The sequence below is a fragment of the Suncus etruscus genome, chromosome 15 (genome assembly GCF_024139225.1).
Source record: "Suncus etruscus isolate mSunEtr1 chromosome 15, mSunEtr1.pri.cur, whole genome shotgun sequence".
NCBI lineage: Eukaryota > Metazoa > Chordata > Mammalia > Eulipotyphla > Soricidae > Suncus > Suncus etruscus.
Genome location: NC_064862.1, coordinates 21,543,393 through 21,564,349, shown reverse-complemented (window position 1 = coordinate 21,564,349; position 20,957 = coordinate 21,543,393). Strand labels below are relative to the sequence as shown.

Sequence of the window (20,957 nt, the reverse complement as noted above, 5' to 3'; positions counted from 1 at the left end):
CTGTTGTGGGCGGGGCTTTCTAGTTCGCCGAGGCTAGGAGGTGGGGCCCGGAGCTGTGGGCGGGGCTTGTGCGTATTTTGGTGCGGGGGTGGGTCGCCTTAAGGGTAGGGGCAGGGCCTTCCTTAAAGGGGCCTAGACAGCTCGTTGCTACTAGGCCAGAGCTTCTCAAATAATGGGGCTCCGTAAAGGGGGGGCGCGTTTGACCTCTGCAAACACTGTCATAACAAGCTAAGCTCCGTGTTTATGTCTCTGTATGTCTCTGGAGCTGAGAGTTGCTGTGTCCTGCTTCAAACCCCGCTTCAAAAAGCTATGCATTGCAAAACGTGCTCATTGAAGCCATTCATCCAGACATCACCTCTGATTTAAAAAATCAGCTCAAATTATTTTATATATTTTTGTTTTGCAGGTTAAAGTTTTGTTTAATAGAGATACTATTTACAGTCGCGCGGGGGGGCGCGAAAAATGCTTTCTTCTTCCTAGGGGGGCATGACAAAAAATAATTAAGAAGCACTGTACTAGGCAAATAAGGCCATTACACAAATGCACACCCCCCCCAGTTGTTGTTTTTTTGGCTTTTGGCTTTTGGCTTTTGGCTTTTGGCTTTTGGACCACATCAGTCAGTGCTCAGGGTTTACTCCTGACTCTACACTCAGGAATTACTCCTGGAGGGGTTTGGGTGACCATATGGGATGCCAGAAAGTGAAGCCCATCAGCCAGTATGCAAGGCAAACTACTCCATTTCTGTTAAACTATCTCTCTAGCCCCCAACTTCTTTTTTTTTGTTTTTGTTTTTGTTTTTGGGCCACACCCGGCAGTGCTCAGGGGTTACTCCTGGCTGTCTGCTCAGAAATAGCTCCTGGCAGGCATGGGGGACCATATGGGACACCAGGATTCGAACCAACCACTTTTGGTCCTGGATTACTGCTTGCAAGGCAAACGCCGCTGCGCTGTCTCTTGCGCTATCTCTCCGGACCCCCAACTTCTTATTTTTAACTTTTAAAGCTTTAAGAAATATTACAAGAATGGACGAGTAAATATCCATATGCCTGCCCAGCATTAGCTACTACAATTTTGTAACTTTTCATTTATTTTCATATGTGTGTGAGTACATATATAAAATGTTTCTCAACAGTTTGGGAATTAGTTGAAAATAGTATGGCAGGTCACCCTTAATACCCGGGGAATGTATTTTGAAACGAAAAGACTTATTCTATGTAGCCAGATTTCATCACACACTCAGGAAACTTGCTATATATTTAATATTGATATTTGGCACAGAACCTTTACTCAAATTGTTCCCTACACATGTATGAAGCCCTGGGTTTGATCTCTGGCACTGCAAAAACAAAATAACAGGGCCCGGAGAGATAGCACAGCGGTGTTTGCCTTGCAAGCAGCTAATCCAGGACCAAAGGTGGTTGGTTCGAATCCTGGTGTCCCATATGGTCCCCCGTGCCTGCCAGGAGCTATTTCTGAGCAGACAGCCAGGAGTAACCCCTGAGCACCGCCGGGTGAGGCCCAAAAACCACACAAAAAAAAAATAACAATTTGGGCCCGGAGAGATAGCACAGCGGTGTTTGCCTTGCAAGCAGCCGATCCAGGACCAAAGGTGGTTGGTTCGAATCCCGGTGTCCCATATGGTCCCCCGTGCCTGCCAGGAGCTATTTCTGAGCAGACAGCCAGGAGTAATCCCTGAGCACTGCCGGGTGTGACCCAAAAACCAAAAAAAAAAACAATTTATTTATTAATAACAATTTATTTCTTTCCAGTGGCCTCAGAAATCCTCGCACCCAGCAGTGCTCAGAGGTTGCTCCTGACTCTGCACTCAAGAATCACTCTTGGCAGTGCTCAGTGGATCAAATGGGATGTAGGGGATTAAACCCAGGTCAGCCACGTGCAAGGTAAACACTGGCCCGGCTGTACCATTGGTCTGGCCCCAGAAGACTCCACTCTTAGTGTTCCCATTTTATAGATGAGGAAACTGAGCAGACACTTGCACTGGTCCCAGAATTAGTTCTACTCCCACAGAGCCAGGCACAACCCTTTGTGGCTACCACCAGGGGGTCGCCCTCTGGTAGAAAAGTGCTTCCCAAGATACCTGTGTCCAGCACCTGCAATGGTGGTTTTGCTCCCCTGCCTCTCACACACACGGATGAGGGCTGACTTGCCCACCCAAGTTCTTTCCCCTGAGGGAAGGACCCTTATCGTCATTTAAGTGCCTCTGTACACGCTTCTCTTAGACAAGAGCCCAGATACAACTCACTTATTTTTTAAGTGCCTCAAAGTGATGTCTCAACTCACTGTCAATGGACTTGGCAGCCCTTGGCACCTCTCTGCATGGAAACCCTCTGAGCTTACTGCATTTGGCTGAGGTCACTGTAATGAGAATTTCAGGGAACCCACTGGGATATGATCCAAGTGCCCGCCCCACCCTGGGCTGTTCTATTGGAATCCGCTTTCTCTTGAGCCAGAAATGTAGATTTGGACAATCCTGAGCTCAAATCCCAGCTTCATCACTTACTGGCTGTGTGATCTTGGAAAAGTGATTGCCCATCTCTGAGTCCCATTTGAAAAGGACTGATAACTGCTTATACGTCTGGGATCCTGAGCTCATCCAGAGCTTTTGGGGGGTGGAGGCAGGCACTAGGGAAGCCTGAGGAATGGGTTCCTCTCCTTTTGTCCTACCACTTTATGCCAGCTCCCTGAACTTCATCATTTATTGAGGACAGTGCTGAGACCTGGGAATCCTGATCTATGCTGCCTGTTCTGGCTTTTGTCAGGACTGATCCCATCACACTTTATTTGCAAGGCTCCCTCCCTCACCATGGCACCTGATAAGGTGGAGGCAACAGGTTCAACTCCTGGCATCACATAAGGTCCCCTGAGCACAGAGCCAGGAGTAAACCCTAAGCACAACCAGCCATGGCACAAAAACAAACCAAAATAGAAGTTAAAGGGAAAATGACAAGGTCATTAGATGAGGAAGTCAATAAAATAGCTTAAAAATAAAAAATGCGGGCCCGGAGAGATAGCACAGCGGCGTTTGCCTTGCAAGCAGCCGATCCAGCACCAAAGATTGTTGGTTCGAATCCCAGTGTCCCATATGGTCCCCCCGTGCCTGCCAGGAGCTATTTCTGAGCAGACAGCCAGGAGTAACCCCTGAGCAATGCCGGGTGTGGCCCAAAAACCAAAAATAAATAAATAAATAAATAAAATAAAAAATGCGGGCCCGGAGAGATAGCACAGCGGTGTTTGCCTTGCAAGCAGCTGATCCAGAACCTAAGGTGGTTGGTTCGAATCCCGGTGTCCCATATGGTCCCCCGTGCCTGCCAGGAGCTATTTCTGAGCATATAGTCATGAGTAACCCCTGAGCGCCCAAAACCAAAAACCAAAACCAAAAAAAAGATAATAATAATAATAATAATAATAATAATAATAATAATAATAATAATAATAATAAAAATAAAAAATGCAAATGCTCAATTTGACTGGCTTTAAAAAATAAAAATAAATTAAAATATAAAATGAGTTTACAGAAATTTAGTTATGATATATTTCACTCTAAAAGAAATAAACAGGGACCAGAGTGATAGCACAGTGGTAGGGCATTTGCCTCGCACACAGACAACCCAGGATGGACCCAGGTTTGATCCCCAGCATCACCACCCCTGGTGGCACTCAGAGGTTACTCCTGGCTCTGCACTCAGAAATTGCTCCTGGCAGACTTGGGGGACCATATAGGATACCCAGAATCAAAAAAAAAAAAAAAGGATACCCAGAATCGAACCCAAGTCTGTCCTGGGTTGGCTGTGTGCAGGGCAAAGGCCCTACAGCTGTACTATCTCTCCGACCCCTTCCCCCGTTCCCCCAGGGCAATTTCTGAGTGCTGAGTCAGGAGTAACCCCTGAGAGTTGCCAGGTGTGGCCCAATAAACAACAATAATAATAATAATAATAATTAATAATAAATAAAAGAAATAAATAAATAACTATATCTAAACACAAGTTCATCTGAGGAATGACAATTTCATTACAAAGGAGCTAAGGAATTTTTTGCTCTTCAAAATTTAGAATATTCCAAGCTCCTACAATTAAAAACAAAAATCAAAAAAAAAAAAAAAAGATGAGGAAGTTTGGGCTTTTGTTCTGACGTCAGCATGTCACCAGACTGGGGCAAAGGCCCCAGCTCTCCAGGGCAAAGTATGGGGGAGCCAGGGGCCAAGTCCCAAATTCCTTCTCAGTCTTCAGCAACCATTCTTCTTGCTCCCTTCCCTCAAATCAAGGTTCTCCCAAACCTATCCCCCTGCCTAACCCTAAGTAAGTTTAGGGAGACTCTACTTGCTGCTGGGCCCTGAGTACCAGGGTTGAGGCCCCTAAGGGAAGGAGAACTTTGGCCTTGAACTCAGCACTAGAGCCACTTCCCCCAAACAGCAGGTGGTGGTGTATCAGCTGATGGGAAGTGGGTTCAGTTTGCCCCTGGCACACATTACCAGTTGCACCCCAGGCCACGGGCAGCATGATCTGGGAGCATTGGGAGGGATGTCGTACCCCCCCACTGTAGGAGAACTGACAAGTCAGTCCCAAGTGGCTACATTGTAGGATTCCTGGGAACAGAGCCTACCTCCGGCCCATTGATCAGCAGTGTTACCATTTTTACATATTTACCATATTTTACAAGGAAGGAAACTGAGAATCAGGGACTCACACAGGCCCCCAAAATTTCGATGCTTGGAGCTTCCAAACTGGGTACCTCAAGTTATTGCTCAGCTGCTCAAAGTAGTGGGAGGAAGGGAGGCATGGGAGGAGGTGGGGAGGGGGTGTATACTTGAAGTTGGCCTGGCATCTGGTTAAGAACTTGTCAGGTGTGGGGGGGGGTTGTCAGAGTGATAGTAAAGAAGGTAGAGCACTTGCCTTGCATGAAGCCAACTTGGGTTTGATCCCCAGGATCCCATGTGGTCCCCTAAGCATCATCAGGAGTGAGCCCTGAGTACCTCTGGTGGGGTCCATTGAACCAAACCAAACAGAAAGCATGTTAGGGGACCCAAGTGGTAGCACAGTGGTAGGAGGTTTGCCTTGCATACGGCTGATTCAGGACTGACACAGGTTTGATCCTTGGTATCCCATATGGTCACCGGAGCCAGGAGCGATTTCTTTTTGAGGGGTGGGGGGGTTTGGGCCACACCCGGCGATGTTCAGGTCTTATTCCCGGCTATCTGCTCAGAAATAGCGCCTAGCAGGGGACCATATGGGATGCCGAGATTTGAACCAACCACCTTAGGTCCTGAATCGGCTGCTTGCAAGGCAAACACTGCTGTGCCATCTCTTGGCCCCAGGAGCTATTTCTTTTTTTTTTTTTTGGTTTTTGGGCCACACCCGGTGGTGCTCAGGGGTTACTCCTGGCTGTCTGCTCAGAAATAGCTCCTGGCAGGCACGGGGGACCATATGGGACATCGGGATTCGAACCAACCACCTTTGGTCCTGGATTGGCTGCTTGCAAGGCAAACGCCGCTGTGCTATCTCTCCGGGCCCAGGAGCTATTTCTTAACAGAGCCAGGAGTGAGGCCTGAGCGCCTCTGTTGGGGTCCACAGAAGCAAACCAAACAGAAAGCATGTTAGGTGGAAGAGAAGAGCCAGCAACCAGGAAAGGGCTCCAAAGCAGAGGAATGGGGAGCACCAAGGTCCAGAGCCGGAGGAGGGGGATGAAGTCAGGAAGGTGTGTTCCAGGGGTTGGGAGATAGCAGAGCACAGCGGCTCACCCAGGTCCCATTCGTGACATCCCATGTTTCCCCAGCACCTTGCAGGAAGGACATCCAGGGCGTGCCCCATTGACCCTCTGATCTACTGGAGAACATTTTCATGCCCTGGAACTCCAGGCCCATCCCATCTTCCCAGAGAACAGTCAGGGTTCACCTTTCTCCCCCTTCTTGCTGCCTTTCATGAAATGACCCAACTAGTTTCACCACCTGGGTGTTAGTGCCGCTAGGCTAAGCTAGGCGGGGTGGAGAGCTGGAGCACAGCGGGGAGGACTCTCCCCTTTGCAGGCGGTCAACCGGATTCCATCTCCAGCACCCCCAGATTCTGGCCAGGAGAGATCCTTGAGCACAGTAGGAGTGAGCGCCGAGCACCACCAAGGTGCAGTTCAGTTAGAGTTCAGTTAGAGAAAAAACTACACTGACAACTATTATGACCATGATAGTGAGAGAGAGAAATGGAATGCCTGACTTGAATACAGGTAAGGAGTGGGAAGGAGGGAGATGGGGGGCCTTAGTGGTGGGAAGGTTGCATGGTGAATGGGGGGTGTTCTTTTTTTTATAACTAAAACCCACCCACAAACATGTTTGTAATCCTGGTGCTTAAATAAATATTTTTCATTATTTATTTATTTTGGTTTTTGGGTCACACCCGGCGTTGCTCAGGGGTTACTCCTGACTCTACGCTCAGAAATCGCTCCTTGGGCCCGGAGAGATAGCACAGCGGTGTTTGCCTTGCAAGAGCCGCTCCAGGACCAAAGATGGTTGGTTCGAATCTCAGTGTCCCATATGGTCCCCCATGGCCAGGAGCTATTTCTGAGCAGACAGCCAGGAGTAACCCCTGAGCACCGCTGGGTGTGACCCAAAAACAAAAACAAAAACAAAAGAAATCGCTCCTTGCAGGCTCTGGGGACCATATGGGGTGTCAGGATTCGAATCACCGTCCTTCTGCATGCAAGGCAAACGCCTTACCTCCATGCTATCTCTCTGACCCCTTAAAGATATTTTTAAAAACCCCAAACAAACAAAAATAAAAACAAGAGGGGGTAAAGCAAAATAGTACAGGAGGGGAGGGCCTTGTACAAGGCAACCAGGATTCAATCTCAGGCATCCTTTAGGGGCCCCGATCACCGTCAGGAGTAACTCTTGAGCACAGGCGGGTGGACACCCCCCCAAACCCCCCCCACAAACCCTAAATAATTAAATAATCATAAATAATTAAATAACAATAAATAATAATAAATATATACTAATAAATAATAAATAATACAAATAAATATATAATAAAGAAATAAAAAATAACAATAAATAATAATAAAATAAAAATAAATAATCAAACTAAAAAAAATAAATAATCAAATTAGAGACAGGACTGGCAGGGAGTTTGACATATCCCTGGGCGGCGGCTCCTTTAAGAGGCGTGGTTTGGGCGTGTCGGTGGGCGTGGCCTTCGGGGGTGAGCCGGGGCCAAACCCGGACGCTGAACCTTGTAGCACTCCCGGAGCGGAGGTGGCCGCTACGGGTGGGTGGGCGAGGTCGCAGGTTCGAGACCCAGCCGGAGGGGAGGACACAACCCTTCCCCTGGAGCTACAACTTTTCCACCGCAGTCGTGGGGTCCCGATGGGGGCCGTGGGGCGCCCGCCGTCGTTGGGAGAGCCGGCAGGTGAGACACGGGTGGGGCGGCCTGGCCCGGGTCCTGGGGCTCCTCCCCGACCCCCCAAGTCAGCCCAGGCCAGCACAGCAGCGAGCACCCGAGGGCGAAGGAGCTTGGGGAGGACTTCGGGTGTTTTGTTTGTCTGTTTTTGGTTTGTTTAGGAGGAAAACAAGGGACCAGATCTTTCTAGTTTTGGTTGTTTGTTTTTTGGCTTTTTGGGTCACACCCAGCAGTGCTCAGTGGTTACTCCTGGCTCTGCACTCAGAAGCTGCTCCTGGCAGGCTCTGGGGACCCATATAGGATGTCGGGGGATCGAACCCCTGGTCCATTCTGGGTTGGCAGCGTGCAAGGCAAACGCCCTGCCTCTGTGCTCTCTCTCCAGCCTTCAGGACTAGTTCTTTCTAGCCACAGGACTGGGAGCAGTTCGCTTCCTTTTAGGGGCCCTCATTCCCTCCTCCCTCCAAGGAAGGTAGTTGGCTGGTTTTTTGACCTTGTCCAGGGATCTGGGGCAGGTTGGGGACCGGTGAAAGGTGACCTGGTCACTTGTACAGATTTGTCCCCGAGGCTGAGAGTAAGTTTCTGTGTGTGCCCTCCCTCCCCCATGAAGTGGGGATCACAGTGCTGCACCTCCCTTGTTCAGTGAGTCCCAAGAGTTAGCTGCTGGCTTGGAGGGCTAACGGGCCCTTCCACTGCTCACTTCCTGTATTTTTTCTCAGCCAGTAGGTTTTTGGAAGCAGAAATTTGTGGGTGAGAATCTCAGTGGAGTCCTGGTAGTCTTATTTTGGGGTGTGTTAGGGGGGTATTGGGTCACACCCAGTGGTGCTCAGGTATTGCTCCCTGGAGGCAGTGCCTAGGATTAAATTGAGGTTCACTGCCTGCGAGACAAGTACTAATCTGGTACTATCTCTTCATGGGTGTGAGGGTGTTCTGCCTTTTCTTTTCTTTTTTTTTTTTGGTTTTTGGGCCACACCCAGTGGTGCTCAGGGGTTACTCCTGGGACACCGGGATTCGAACCAACCACCTTAGGTCCTGGATCGGCTGCTTGTAAGGCAAACACTGCTGTGCTATCTCTCCGAGCCCCTGTTCTGCCTTTTCACCGAGACTTTTTGGGGGTTCTTGAAGCAAAACCTCAGCTCCTCTGTGAATTGAGTGAGACTGGAGGGATCCTGACTCCATTCTGAGGGTGCAGGCGAGAGCAATAGCACAATGATAGGGACAGACCCAGGTTCCATCTCTAGCATCCCATATGGTTCCCCGAGCCTGCCAGGATTAACTCCTGAGCACCACCCCCGGTTGTGGCCCCAAAACAAAAAACAAACAAACAAAACATCCTAAAGGTGGGTCTCAAGCCCTGCACACACCTCTGGGTGTGGCCTCCAAACAAAACAGCTGGACCGAATGGATCTCTGGTCTCAGGTCTCAGTAGCACCTTCGGGAGAGGGTTCGAGGGCCTGACTGTAAGTGACTTTACTCTCCTCACTTCCACCCCACAGGCTCTTGGAGTTGAAACTTCGGAAGGGGAAGCAAGGGCCAGACTCCATGGGGTTGATGACTACTCAGGGGCCGAGTCTGCTGGGGCTTCTCTTGACGATGGCAGAGACAGTGTCCAGGGCCACAGGCCTGACTCCAAGAACCCACACTGGCGTGTGGTTTCCGGTCACCCAGGAGAGCCCGAACCCTATGGGAGATGTAAGTGTCTGGCTGGTGTGAGTTGGAATGGATGTTTTCAGCCCATCAGAAATTTTTGTTTTTGTTTTTTTGTTTTGTTTTGGTTTCTCACCTGGCGGTGCTCAGGGTTTACTGCTGGCTCTGCACTCAGGATTCACTCCTGGTGGGCTCAGGGGATCACATGGAATGCAGGGGATTGAACCTGGGTTCCTGCTGTGCTATCACTCTAGCCAACAAGCATTTATTGAGCAGCTACTGTGTGTCAGACAGTGAGTGAAACCTGGCTAGCAGGGAACCAGTTAGGCAGAGCCCCCTGGCCTGTGGACAGAAAACAAGGAAATGTGTCCTGCATGCTTCAGCAGGTGATAAGCAAGTGACTTGTAAGTGGGATCTGATCTGGGGATAGCCGGGAGAGGAGAGGGAGTATTTCCAGTTCTTTGAGATTGGCTGGTGAATACTGATTTTGCTGACCTGTGACCTTAGAGCCCGGGAAGCTGGGCTGAGATTTGTGGGTGAATGGCCCAAAGGCAGGAACGTTGTGAATACATACTTGTCTGCTTGTCTGCCGGGAGGGCTGGCTGTAAGGGGAGCAGGTAAGAGGTGAGGCTGGATGGGTAGGGATGGATGGATGGTCGGGTTAGGAAAGGCCTCTGGGCTGAAGCTGGGAGGTGAAATTTCTTTTGGGATCATGTGCCCCAAGCTGATTCGCACTGACACTCTAGGAAGAAAGGCTGAAAAGAAGAGGTGTGCAGGGAGACCTCCCAAGAGGCCACAGCAGGAGACAGAGCATTGTGGAGGGATTTGCAGTGTGGGAGACACAGTGAATGGGGTGCAGTGAATAGATTAGGTGCAGGGGGGCACAGTGGCAGATGGGAGGGAGTCGGGGTGAGCTCAGGGTGCAGGGAGCCAGCAGGAGGGATCTCTGAGGATGAGGCATGAAAAAGAGACATAGAAGAGAGGAGGGAAGGACCCCTGAACAGAGTCAGGAGTTAAGCCCACAAAAAAGAAAAAAAAAGAGAGAACAAACAAACAGGGCCGGCGGGGCCTTTGCCTAGCACACGGCGGAACCAGGACAAACGGTGGTTCGAATCCCAGCATCCCATATGGTCCCCGGAGCCTGCCAGGGGTGATTTCTGAGCATAGAGCCAGGAGTAACCCCTGAGCACTGCCGGGTGTGACCCAAACACCAAAATAAAAATAAACATAAGCATAAAGGGGCCTGAGAGATAGCATGGAGGTAAGGTGTTTGCCTTTCATGCAGAAGGTCATTGGTTCGAATCCCAGCATCCCATATGGTCTCCCCAGCCTGTCAGGAGTTATTTCTGAGCGTAGAGCCAGGAGTAACCCCTGAGAGCTGCCGGGTGTGACCTAAAAACCATAAAAAACAAAACAAAATTAAAAAAACCTCTGAAGGTGCCCTTGGCCCCAGCAGAAGGGAGCCAGCCAGCTGCATGGCGTTTCTCTGTCCCCCACAGTGCCGCCTCGTGTGTGACTTGAACGTGTCTGACCGCTGTCACTTCATCCACACCAACCCCGACTGCAGCGGCCCCCAGGGATACCTGGACTACTTAGGCGGAATCTTCTGCTTCTTCCCCCCTCACCTGCTCCCCCTCGCCATCGTCCTTTACGTGAGGCCCAGACTGGGGTTCTGGGGGGTCGTGGGGCTAGGAGGGAGGGACAGAGCCCGGGTCCAGCCTCATGCCCTTCTCCTAACACCCACCCCCACAGGCCTTGTGGCTTCTCTACCTGTTTCTGATCCTCGGGGTCACTGCAGCCAAGTTGTAAGTTGACCTTCGGGCTCCTTTTCAATGCAGGGTGGGGAAGCAAAGTCTTTAGTGTTTGTGTTTCTGACACCCCCGGAGATGCTCAGTTTGCCTTTATCCCTAGTTTTTCTTTCTTTGTTGGGGGGTTGGGCCACACCTGACGGTGCTCAGGGATTACTTCTGGCTCTGAGCTCAGAAATTGCTCCTGGAAGGCTCGGGGGACCCAATGGGATGCCAGGGTTGGGTCGGCCACATGCAAGGCAAACACCCTACCATTGTGTATTGCTCTGGCCCTCTCCCGAGTTTTTCTTTCTTTTTTTTTTTTTTTCTGGCCACACCCTTTTGATGCTCAGGGGTTACTCCTGGCTAAGCTCAGAAATTGCCCCTGGCTTGGGGGGACCATATGGGACGCCGGGGGATCGAACCGCGGTCCTACCTTGGATAGCGCTTGCAAGGCAGACACCTTACCTCTAGCGCCACCTCGACGGCCCCTCCCTAGTTTTTCATTTTGGTTTCTGTATCACACCATGTGGTGCTCAGGACTTACTCCTGGCTCTGTGCTCAGGGACTACTCCTGGTAGGCTCGGGGAACTCTGTGGGGTGCCGGGATGGAACCTGTGTGGGAACATGTGCAGGACCGGCTGTGAGCCCCGTGCTGTCTTTCTCAGTTTCTGCCCTAACCTGTCGGCCATCTGCACCAGCCTCAAACTGTCCCACAATGTGGCAGTATCCTTTGTTCTTGAGGACTACTGGAGGGTGGCTGAGGGGGGGGCATATCCAGCCTGATCCCCCCTTAACTCGCCTCCCCATGGCGTCACCTTCCTGGCCTTCGGGAACGGAGCCCCCGATATCTTCAGTGCACTGGTGGCCTTCTCGGACCCGCGCACAGCAGGCCTGGCTGTGGGGTCGCTGTTCGGTAGGCATGGCAGGGGGGGCGGGGATTCAGGGGTGTCAGCGGATGTGGGGCAGCCTGCTGACCCGGCCCCTCTCCTGCAGGAGCCGGCGTGCTGGTCACCACGGTGGTGGCGGGTGGCATCGCCATCCTGCGCCCCTTCCAGGCAGCCTCCCGGCCCTTCCTCCGCGACGTGTCCTTCTACATGGTGGCCGTGTTCCTCACCTTTACCGCCTGCTACCTGGGCAGGGTCACGCTGTTCTGGGCCCTGGGTGAGGTGCAAGGGAGATGGGGAGCAGGGTCCGGGGAGAGGCAGGAAGGGCCCAGGAGTCTGAGGTTTTGGGGTTCTGCCTGGGAAGTGAGCACCCAAGGGAGCCCCTACCACCACTGCTCTGAGCTCTCACTGGGGGGTCCCTGGGTCATGCCTCTCTGCAAGGCCATACACCAGCTCCAGCCCCAGTGATGCCCACGTCCCTGTTTCATGCAGGCTGCCTGGGCCTGTACGTCTTTTATGTGCTCACCGTGGTTCTCTGCACCTGGGTCTACCGTTGGCAGCGGAGGCAGTCGCTGCCCAATTCTATGGCAGGGACTCCAGGTAAGGCCCTCCGTAGCCCTCACAGGTGCCCTCTCCCTGCCCGCTCACATATTCCCCACCGAGCTCTGGCCGGGCCATCCCCAGGGCAGTCCCCACTTGCCTTGCCTGCAGAGAAAGCAGATGCCTGCCCCATGGAGGCCGGAGAGATAGTACCATGGGGAGGGCTTTCATGCGGCTGATTCGGGTTTGACCCCCGCCATCCCTTTTAGGGTCACCCGAGCTCACTAGGAGTAAATCCTGAGCACAGAGCCAGGTGGGACCCACAAACAGAAAGCAGATCTCCCTGTGCCAACTAGCACATGATATGGATATGCATAGCTTAGATACCAGGATGCGGGCCCGGAGAGATAGCACAGAGGCGTATGCCTTGCAAGCAGCCGATCCAGGACCAAAGGTGGTTGGTTCGAATCCCAGTGTCCCATATGGTCCCCCGTGCCTGCCAGGAGCTATTTCTGAGCAAACAGCCAGGAATAACCCCTGAGCACCACTGGGTGTGGCCCAAAAACCAAAAAAAAAAAAAAAGATACCAGGATGCACAGATATGCGTGTCATGGACACATTGAGCACACAAGTAACACACTTGTAAAGGTACAAAGGTACAAACATGTTCATATATGCACGTGTCTGCCGTGCCACAAGTACATGCAAGACATATACGGTTACATGTTTGCTCATAGTTATGCACCTGCCATGCCCTTGAGCACATGTAACATATGTGTAGTTACATGTATGCTCATCTAGTCATGTGTCTGCCATGCCCACAAGCACAGGTTAAATGTACCATATACAGTTGCATGCATGATCATAGTTATATATCTGCTATGCCCACGGGCACACATAACACACATCATGTATGTTCATTTGCATGCTCATCTAGTCACATGTCTGCCATGCCCACGAACACTCAGAACACCTATGTACAGTTACACATATGAATATATAGTCAGTCATGTATCATGCCCATGAACGCCGTGTGTAGTTACATGTATGATCATATAGTAAAAGACAGGCAACATAGACACACAGACACTCGCAGATGGGCCCATTAGTAGACACTGCACACAGCACACGTCATAGACATTAAACACTTCACATATGCAGATACCTTCACGCCCCTGCAGACTCATGCACCGGAGTGTGTGGCCCGCACACCTTTGACCACGTCACAGGCCTGGTTTCATCTGCAGGATGGGCCTCTAGCAAGAAGCAGATTCCGCAATGACAGGGGCCCCGGGCCAGACTGGAGAGGGCAGGACCAGGTCTCCAGCCCTGTCCCAGCCCCAGAGGTGCCCCTAAACCACCTTCTTTTTTTTTTTTTTTTTTTTTTTTTTTTTGTGGTTTTTGGGTCACACCCGGCAGTGCTCAGGGTTACTCCTGGCTCCATGCTCAGAAATTGCTCCTGGCAGGCACGGGGGACCATATGGGACGCTGGGATTCGAACCGATGACCTCTTGCATGAAAGGCAAACGCCTTACCTCCATGCTATCTCTCCAGCCCCCCTAAACCACCTTCTACACAGAATGTGGTTGGGTTATTTTGTTGTTGGGTTTTATTTTGGGGGAGGAGCCACACCCGAGAATGCTCAGAGCTTACTCCTGGTTCTGCACTCAGGAATCACCTCTGGCAATGCTCAGGGGACTATATGGGATGCTGGTGATCAAAACCCAGGTTATCCGTGTGCAAAGTAAATGCCCCCCCCCCCCCCTGCTCTCTAATTGCTTTGGCAGCGAGAATTGGGGTTGGTGTGAGATCCTGTACCCTGGAGAAGCCTGGTGGAGAGGGCTACAGGTCTCAGTGGCTGAGCCTTGAGTTAGGTCCCAGCTGCACCCCAAGGCTGGGCACAAACCTGACCGCGTTGCCCCTAGTCTCCCCTAAACCCAGCAGAGATAGTGCTGCTAAGTTTGGCCACACATGGAAAGACGCAGATGTGATCCCATGGGCTTGTCTCTGTCCCTGACACGGCCGCTTGGGGCACTGAGCGGTGCTTTTCCCCCTGACCTGTCCCCTGTCCCCTGTCCCCGTCCCCTTCGGCTCACCTCCACCACAGGGCTGCCATGGCCCCAGAACTCCCCACTCTCCACCAGTCTGGTTCTGTGGCCTTTGGGTCTGAGACGCCGCGCTGGCCTCATGTGGTTTGTGCTGGTCTCAGCTTCCTTCTCCAGACATTTCAGTTCCTCAATTCAGCACCCCTGAGGTGCAAAGGGTCCCCCACTTCTCTGGGCCAATCTTATCTTTTGAAAACAGTTCTGGGCTCAGCTAGAAGGGACCTTTATAAAGTCCTTCTCCTCTGGAGTCTCCACTACTCAAACCCCTGTAACTTTTTTTCTCCTCATTCTGGAACTTAATTTTCCTTTCTCTTTTTTTTTTTTTTTGTTTTTTTTTTTGGGGGGGGGGCCACACCTGGCAATACTCCTGGATATCTGCTCAGAAATAGCTCCTGGCAGGCACGGGGGACCATATGGGACACCGGGATTCGAACCAACCACCTTTGGTCCTGGATCGGCTGCTTGCAAAGCAAACGCTGCTGTGCTATCTCTCTGGCCCCAAACTTAATTTTCTTTTATTTATTTGGATTTTTTTTTTTTTTTTTTGGCAACACCTAGTAGTGCTCAGGGATCTGTGCTTAGAAATCACTCCTGGCAAGCTCAGGGGACCATATGGGATGCCAGAGATCGAATCTGGGTCGGCCTTGTGGAAGGCAAACACTGTGCTATTGCCCACGCCCCTAGAACTTACAATCTGCCTCCTGTTCGCCTGTGAATTCCAGCTGGTAGGACCAGGCTTTAATTTCCTCCCTTATCCCCAGCACCTTGGCATGTATGCCAGTGGCACCCCACCCTCTACAGGAAGTCTGCTGGGAGTTTACTCCTTAATAAGCTTTGTCCACTGGACCTTTAGAGTTTAGCTCTTGTCATCCCTGTAGACCCTTCTAGACCCAAGATAAACCCATCAGGCTAGGACAAAGGGGGAAAGTGAGTTGTAGAGAGGCCAAGACCCCTCCTGGCTCAAGCTCAGCCCTTTTCCCTGGAGTATCCCACCCCCTTCTCCTGGGCTCTGCTCTGGAGAACCCCCAAGAAATTTCCCACAGAGAAGGAAGCCAAGTGGGGGTAAGCAGATCTGGTGCCTTCCTCTCCCTGGAAGGGGCTCCTGAGCATGCCGGGGGCCACTGGGAAACCTCAAAAGCACATATGAACCCCCCCAAGCCTACCTTGTATGGGCTACCCCACCCCCTGACACACCCACTGTCCTACAGAGCTGCTGTCAGAGGCTGAGGAGAACCTGGTGACTTCCACCATCAGCAGCTCTGACTACTATGGTGAGTCCGGGGCTGAGCCTACCCGGTGGAATCCAGGAGCCGGGGGTTCCCTTGAGATCGAGCCCGCCCTGGACACCTGTCCCCACCCCCATGTACACAGGTGAAGAGTACCAGCCCCTCCTCTTCTACCAGGAGCCCACGGGGCGCGTCCTGGCACGGGGCCTCAACCCCCTGGACAACAGGACATGGAGGAACAAGTCCACCTCCTGGAGGGTGCGCAAAGTGTTCAAGGTATTGGCAGGACCTTGGGAGGTCCCACCCCTGACTGCAGGCTGAGAGGGGGCACTGGATTGGGACCAGAATGCGAGTTGCGAGGGCGGCTCGTGACCTCTGTCCCTCCCCCCTGCACGGCCAATAGCTCCCCGTGGAGTTCCTGCTGCTCCTCACTGTCCCTGTGGTGGACCCTGACAAGGATGACCGGAACTGGAAGCGGCCCCTCAACTGCCTGCACCTGATCTTCAGCCCCCTGGTTATGGTCCTCACCCTGCGCTCAGGGGCTTGTGAGTGCTCCTAACATCCACTCCCTCCTCCCCACATTGCATTTCCCTTTCTTTCTTTTTTGGTTTTGGTTTTGGTTTTTGGGCCACACTCAGCAGTGCTCAGGGCTTACACCTGATTCTGCTCAGGTTTTACTCCTGGCAGGGTCAGAACCATGTGGGATGCTAAGGATCGAACCCTGAATGCCCTCTCTGTTGTGCTATCGCCCCAGGTCCCCACACTTCCCTTCTTGGTGGGGGACAGCCCGGGGGTAGATACAGAATTCCCGTGCTTGCTTCAGCCCTGGGGGCCACCTTGGTGGCTAATCCAGTCCTGTGACTTCTCCTCAGCAGCCCTTGGGCTTTGTCACCAGCTCTTCAATAGTTGGTCATGTTGGGTGGCCTCCAGGTGGAGGTGGCGGAAGCCAGTGGTCACCTTTGTCTGCTTGTTTGTCCCACCCACAGATGGCATCTACGAGATCGGGGGCCTGGTTCCCGTCTGGGCCGTGGTAGTGATACTGGGGACATTCCTGGCTGCAGTGACATTCTTTGCCACATCCAACAATGAACCTCCCAGGTTTCACTGGGTAAGATTCAGGGCTCTCTGAGCTGGGACAAAGGACACGGGGCTCCCAAGTATATACCCTGTTCTGTCCTGCCCTATTGTGGGGACATATGGCCTACAACAGGGAGATGGGTCAACAACCCACACTTGGGGCCACCCCAGGCCCAGCCCAGCCTACTCACCCTGAAATGCCCCTTCCTCCCCAGCTCTGGGCCTTCCTCGGGTTCCTCACCAGTGCGCTGTGGATCAATGCGGCAGCCACTGAGGTGGTCAACATCTTGAGGGCAGTGGGTGTCGTCTTCCGGCTCAGCAACACCGTCCTGGGCCTCACGCTGCTGGCCTGGGGCAACAGCATCGGAGGTGACTTGGGGACAGACGGGGTGTCAGGCCTCACTGTGTTGGCATAACTATCAGTGGGGGATTCTGGGGGATAGCTTGCATCACAGACTTGTACCACCCCTTGCACCACAGACTATGGCCCCCCTCAGCCTCTTCCCCACCCCCCGAACTCAGGTGGCTCCCTGAGTTCAGACAGGACATGGAGCCCCTGGGAGCCCACACATACTCCCTTCTCTGCTACAACTGTAGTGTGGTTGGCCAGGTTGTACACGGAACATGACAGTCCAGCCAAGGGGGTGGATCACCCTTCTTGTTGGCATTTTGTTTTACTTATTTATTTTTGGGGGGTGAGGCACACCCAACTGCACTCAGGGGCTACTCCTGGCTCTGCACTCAGAAATTGCTCCTGGTAAGCTTGGGGGAGCATATGGGATGCCAGGGATCACACCCAGGTCCATCCCGGGTCAGCAGCATGCAAGGCAAATGCCCTACCTCTGCTATCACACCCAATAAGGCCCCTTTATTGGTATTTTAGTCTAATTAGCAGAGAGGGACTGGACTTCCATGGGACATCACACCTACCACATTTCCTGTTGGGGGCCCACGGGAGTAAGGCAGGGATTGTTGGGGAGGCCACGCCCTGGGCCATCACCCTGTCTGTCGAAGTGGTGTGGGGGTCAGAGGATAGCACAGTGGAGAGGAGGTCACTTGCCTTCATGTGCTTGACCTAGGTTCAATCCCCAGCATCCCTTATGGCCCTCTGAGGCTGCCAGAGATTATTCCTAAAAGCAGAGTCAGGAATAATCTCTGAACACTACAGGGTATGGCTCCCCCAAAAATAATACGCAGGGGTGGAGGTAAAGGGTGTCCCGCAGGGGTGAGGGGTGTCGCTGCCTCTGCCATAACACCCCCTTTCTCACAGACGTCTTCTCAGACTTCACGCTGGCACGCCAAGGCTACGCGAGGATGGCCTTTGCCGCTTGCTTCGGTGGCATCATCTTCAGTATCCTTCAGGGCTGAGGGCCTGGGATGCAGGCGGATTCCTTTCTGGGTCCTCATGGCATCCATGCTCCCCAACCCCCCCTCCATCTCCACAGGGTGGACCTTCATAGCGAGGTGCCTTTGGGGGTGTGCAGAGATCAGGACAGCCGGGTGGCTCTCCCCCATTAGTTTCCTCCCCTGGTGGTGGGGTGACAGAGGTGGCTACGGGGGATTCGAGGCCTTGCTGTGGCACTTCCTGAGCAGCTGCAGACATGCTGGTGGGCGTGGGCCTGGGCTGCCTGCTGCAGATATCCCAGGGTATCCCGGAGGTGAAGGTGAGTGGTAGCACCCCAGACTCCCTGCCTGATCCGTACATACCCCAGTACTCACTGATTCCATCGGGAGAGGCTTAAACAGAGGCCGTACCACGAGCCACCCCATTCCCAGCTCCCAGGAAAGGGCAGGAGGGCCTAGGATTGGGGTCCCATGGCTCTTCCTTCCAACCTCAGTTTTGTCTTCTTTGAAATGGGGCAATACCCTTGCCCCCCCACCCCCCCCGCATTTTCGGGAGATAATGCAGGAGGCAAGGAAAGAACAGGCTCTGCCACTGAGCACAAACTGTGCTGACGGGAGGACATCCTCTGGGTATTTTTCGGGGTGAGGGAGATAGGTAGGGGAGACCCAGGTGCCCCAGGTGCCAGGGCCAGCTGCCAGAGAGGGACCCTCGCTGCTGGGTCTGCAGGGGACCTGAGAAGGTACTTTGAGCCTTTTGTAATAGAAAAGCTGGGGGGAGGTCTATAACAAAATCTTGGGCCCAAAGTGGGGGTGGGGAGAGAGAAAGGAGAGAAAAGGATAAATAGTCCAAAAATATACAGCCGAAAGTCTGTCAAAATCAGGGAGAAAAGCCACAGCCAGGAGTTAAGTCAGATTGTTAACCTTTCTGGCTCTTGAAACTGCCACTGTGTGTGTGTTGGGGGCGTAAGACGTTTGTTTTGCATCATGCAACCAACCTGGGACAGACCTGGGTTTGATACCCGGCATCCCATATGGTCCCCCAAGCCTGCCAGGAGCAATTTCTGAGTGCAGAGCCAGGAGGAACAACTGAGCATTGCTGGGGGTGGTCCAAACAACAACAACAACAACAACAACAACAACAAAACAACACTAAAAACCAGAATTGCCTCCTTCACCCAGGAGCATTTGTATTCAGAGAAACTGGGTTTAGGCTGCAGGTGGTTTTAAGTTCAATGAGGGAGACTGCTGAGAGATTTAGGGGGCAGGAGCTACTGGATGGCTTAGTCAAGGAACAAAGCTCCCCCCCCCCCTACAGTTCTTGGTTTCTTGGGGAGGGGGCACGCCCAGCAGTACTCATGGCTTGCTCCTGGCTCTGCTCAGGAATCACTCCTGACAATGCTCAGGGGACCTATGGGATGCTGAGGATCAGACTGTCACCTGCAAGGCAGACATACTGCTACTTCACCTGCTGCTATCTCTAGGCTGGTTTTTGAGGCTGTGCTTAACCCGTGTGTGTGTGTGTGTGTGTGTGTGTGTGTGTGTGTGTGTGTCTGTGTGTCTGTGTGTCTGTGTGTGTGTGTGTCTGTGTGTCTGTGTGTGAGCACGTGTGTATCAGCACTCACCTGCCTGCCCGCCCACTGTCAATCAAGATGTGGGAATCACCTTTATGACCTTGTTATCTAGGGCAGAATTTAACATCTGCATCCAGTCACAGAGAGATAGTGCAGAGGGTAGGGCTTCAGTGTTGCACACGGCTGACATGGGTTTGATCCCCAGCACCTCATAGGGTCCCCTGAGCACTGCCAGGAATAATTCCTGAGCGCAGAGCCACAGAAACCTGAGCACCGCTGGTTCTGCTGCCAAATAAACTATATATACAGACTTAAGACTTCATTCGGAATGGGAAGACTTCTGGGAGCCCCAGGTGGGCAGTTTGGCTCCCGGGCGCCCCGTAAGCTGCTCTCTCCCCCTGCAGCTGCAGCCCGAAGGCCTGTTGGTGTGGGTGCTGGCTGGCGCCCTGGGCCTCAGCCTCGTCTACTCCCTCCTGGCCGTGCCCCTCCGGCGCTTCCAGCTGAACCGCATCTACGGCTCCTGCCTGCTGCTCTTCTACGCATGCTTCCTGATGGTGGCGCTGCTCACCGAGTTCGGGGTGATTCACCTGAAGTCCGTGTGACCACCGCCCTGGTGGCCAGGATGTGCCACTGCATGCAACTAAGTGGCTGCTGAACATTCTAGAATCAGCCAAGCGAGGGCATCAGCTGCCCGACATGCAAGACAGGAGCTCAGCTGGATTCCTGGGGCCCTGCAGACTCTTCTTCGTGGTGGAAATAACTTGAAAGCGGCATTGTCTCCAGGCCAGAGGGAAAGGAATTGGGCAGTGTTGGAAGACACCCCCGTGTGCTTTCATGGCCAACCACCAGTTGCATCTCTCAGCTCAGCAGGTCCCGGATGATGCCAGCAGCCCCAGGGAAGAGAGCAGCTTAAGGGGCGCCCCCGGAGCCACTAAATGCTCGCGGCCTTGTGGATTCTGCAGCCACAAGAAACTGGCACGGCATGGGCACGTGACTCTTAACTGCACTCATGGCTCTGAGTGGCCAGGTGGCATGCAGGCCAGTGGCACTGCCTCCAAGGGAGAGGTGCTCACTGGCTGGAGCCAACCCTCCCTGTGTGAAGCTTCCAGCTGGCAGCAGAATTCCGTTTCACTTTCCTACCTCAGGGGAGCTGGGTTGAGGTCCCAGTACCTGCACTCAGGGGGCTCAGGCCTGCTTCCCCGCACCGCTGCTGCCTGCCTTGGACCACACCTGCCTTTTCCCCGACGAGGTGCCCTGTCTCCCTTTGCTGGGGTAGGAGGGTGCTGGCATAGCTGGGTCCAGAGCTTGCTTTCCTCCCCACCTGCCCTCCCTCCATGGAATCAAAAGGCACAGGCCACTTTTCCAAAGCTGAG

The 20,957-nt window shown here is 52.9% G+C and overlaps 1 protein-coding gene across 1 annotated transcript; it reads left to right on the top strand.

Moving 5' to 3' along the window:
• The first annotated feature begins 7,215 nt into the window (after positions 1-7,215).
• On the top strand, positions 7,216-20,475 carry SLC8B1 (solute carrier family 8 member B1). The gene is made up of 16 exons (XM_049788901.1): positions 7,216-7,412; positions 8,897-9,092; positions 10,547-10,699; positions 10,800-10,852; positions 11,503-11,559; positions 11,644-11,750; positions 11,831-11,998; positions 12,214-12,321; positions 15,575-15,637; positions 15,738-15,868; positions 15,996-16,137; positions 16,579-16,700; positions 16,885-17,038; positions 17,940-18,020; positions 18,269-18,333; positions 19,989-20,475. Exons 2-16 carry the CDS (start codon positions 8,943-8,945, stop codon positions 20,184-20,186), a joined length of 1,752 nt encoding a protein of 583 aa, XP_049644858.1. The 5' UTR covers positions 7,216-7,412; positions 8,897-8,942; the 3' UTR covers positions 20,187-20,475.
• Positions 20,476-20,957: the final 482 nt, after the last annotated feature.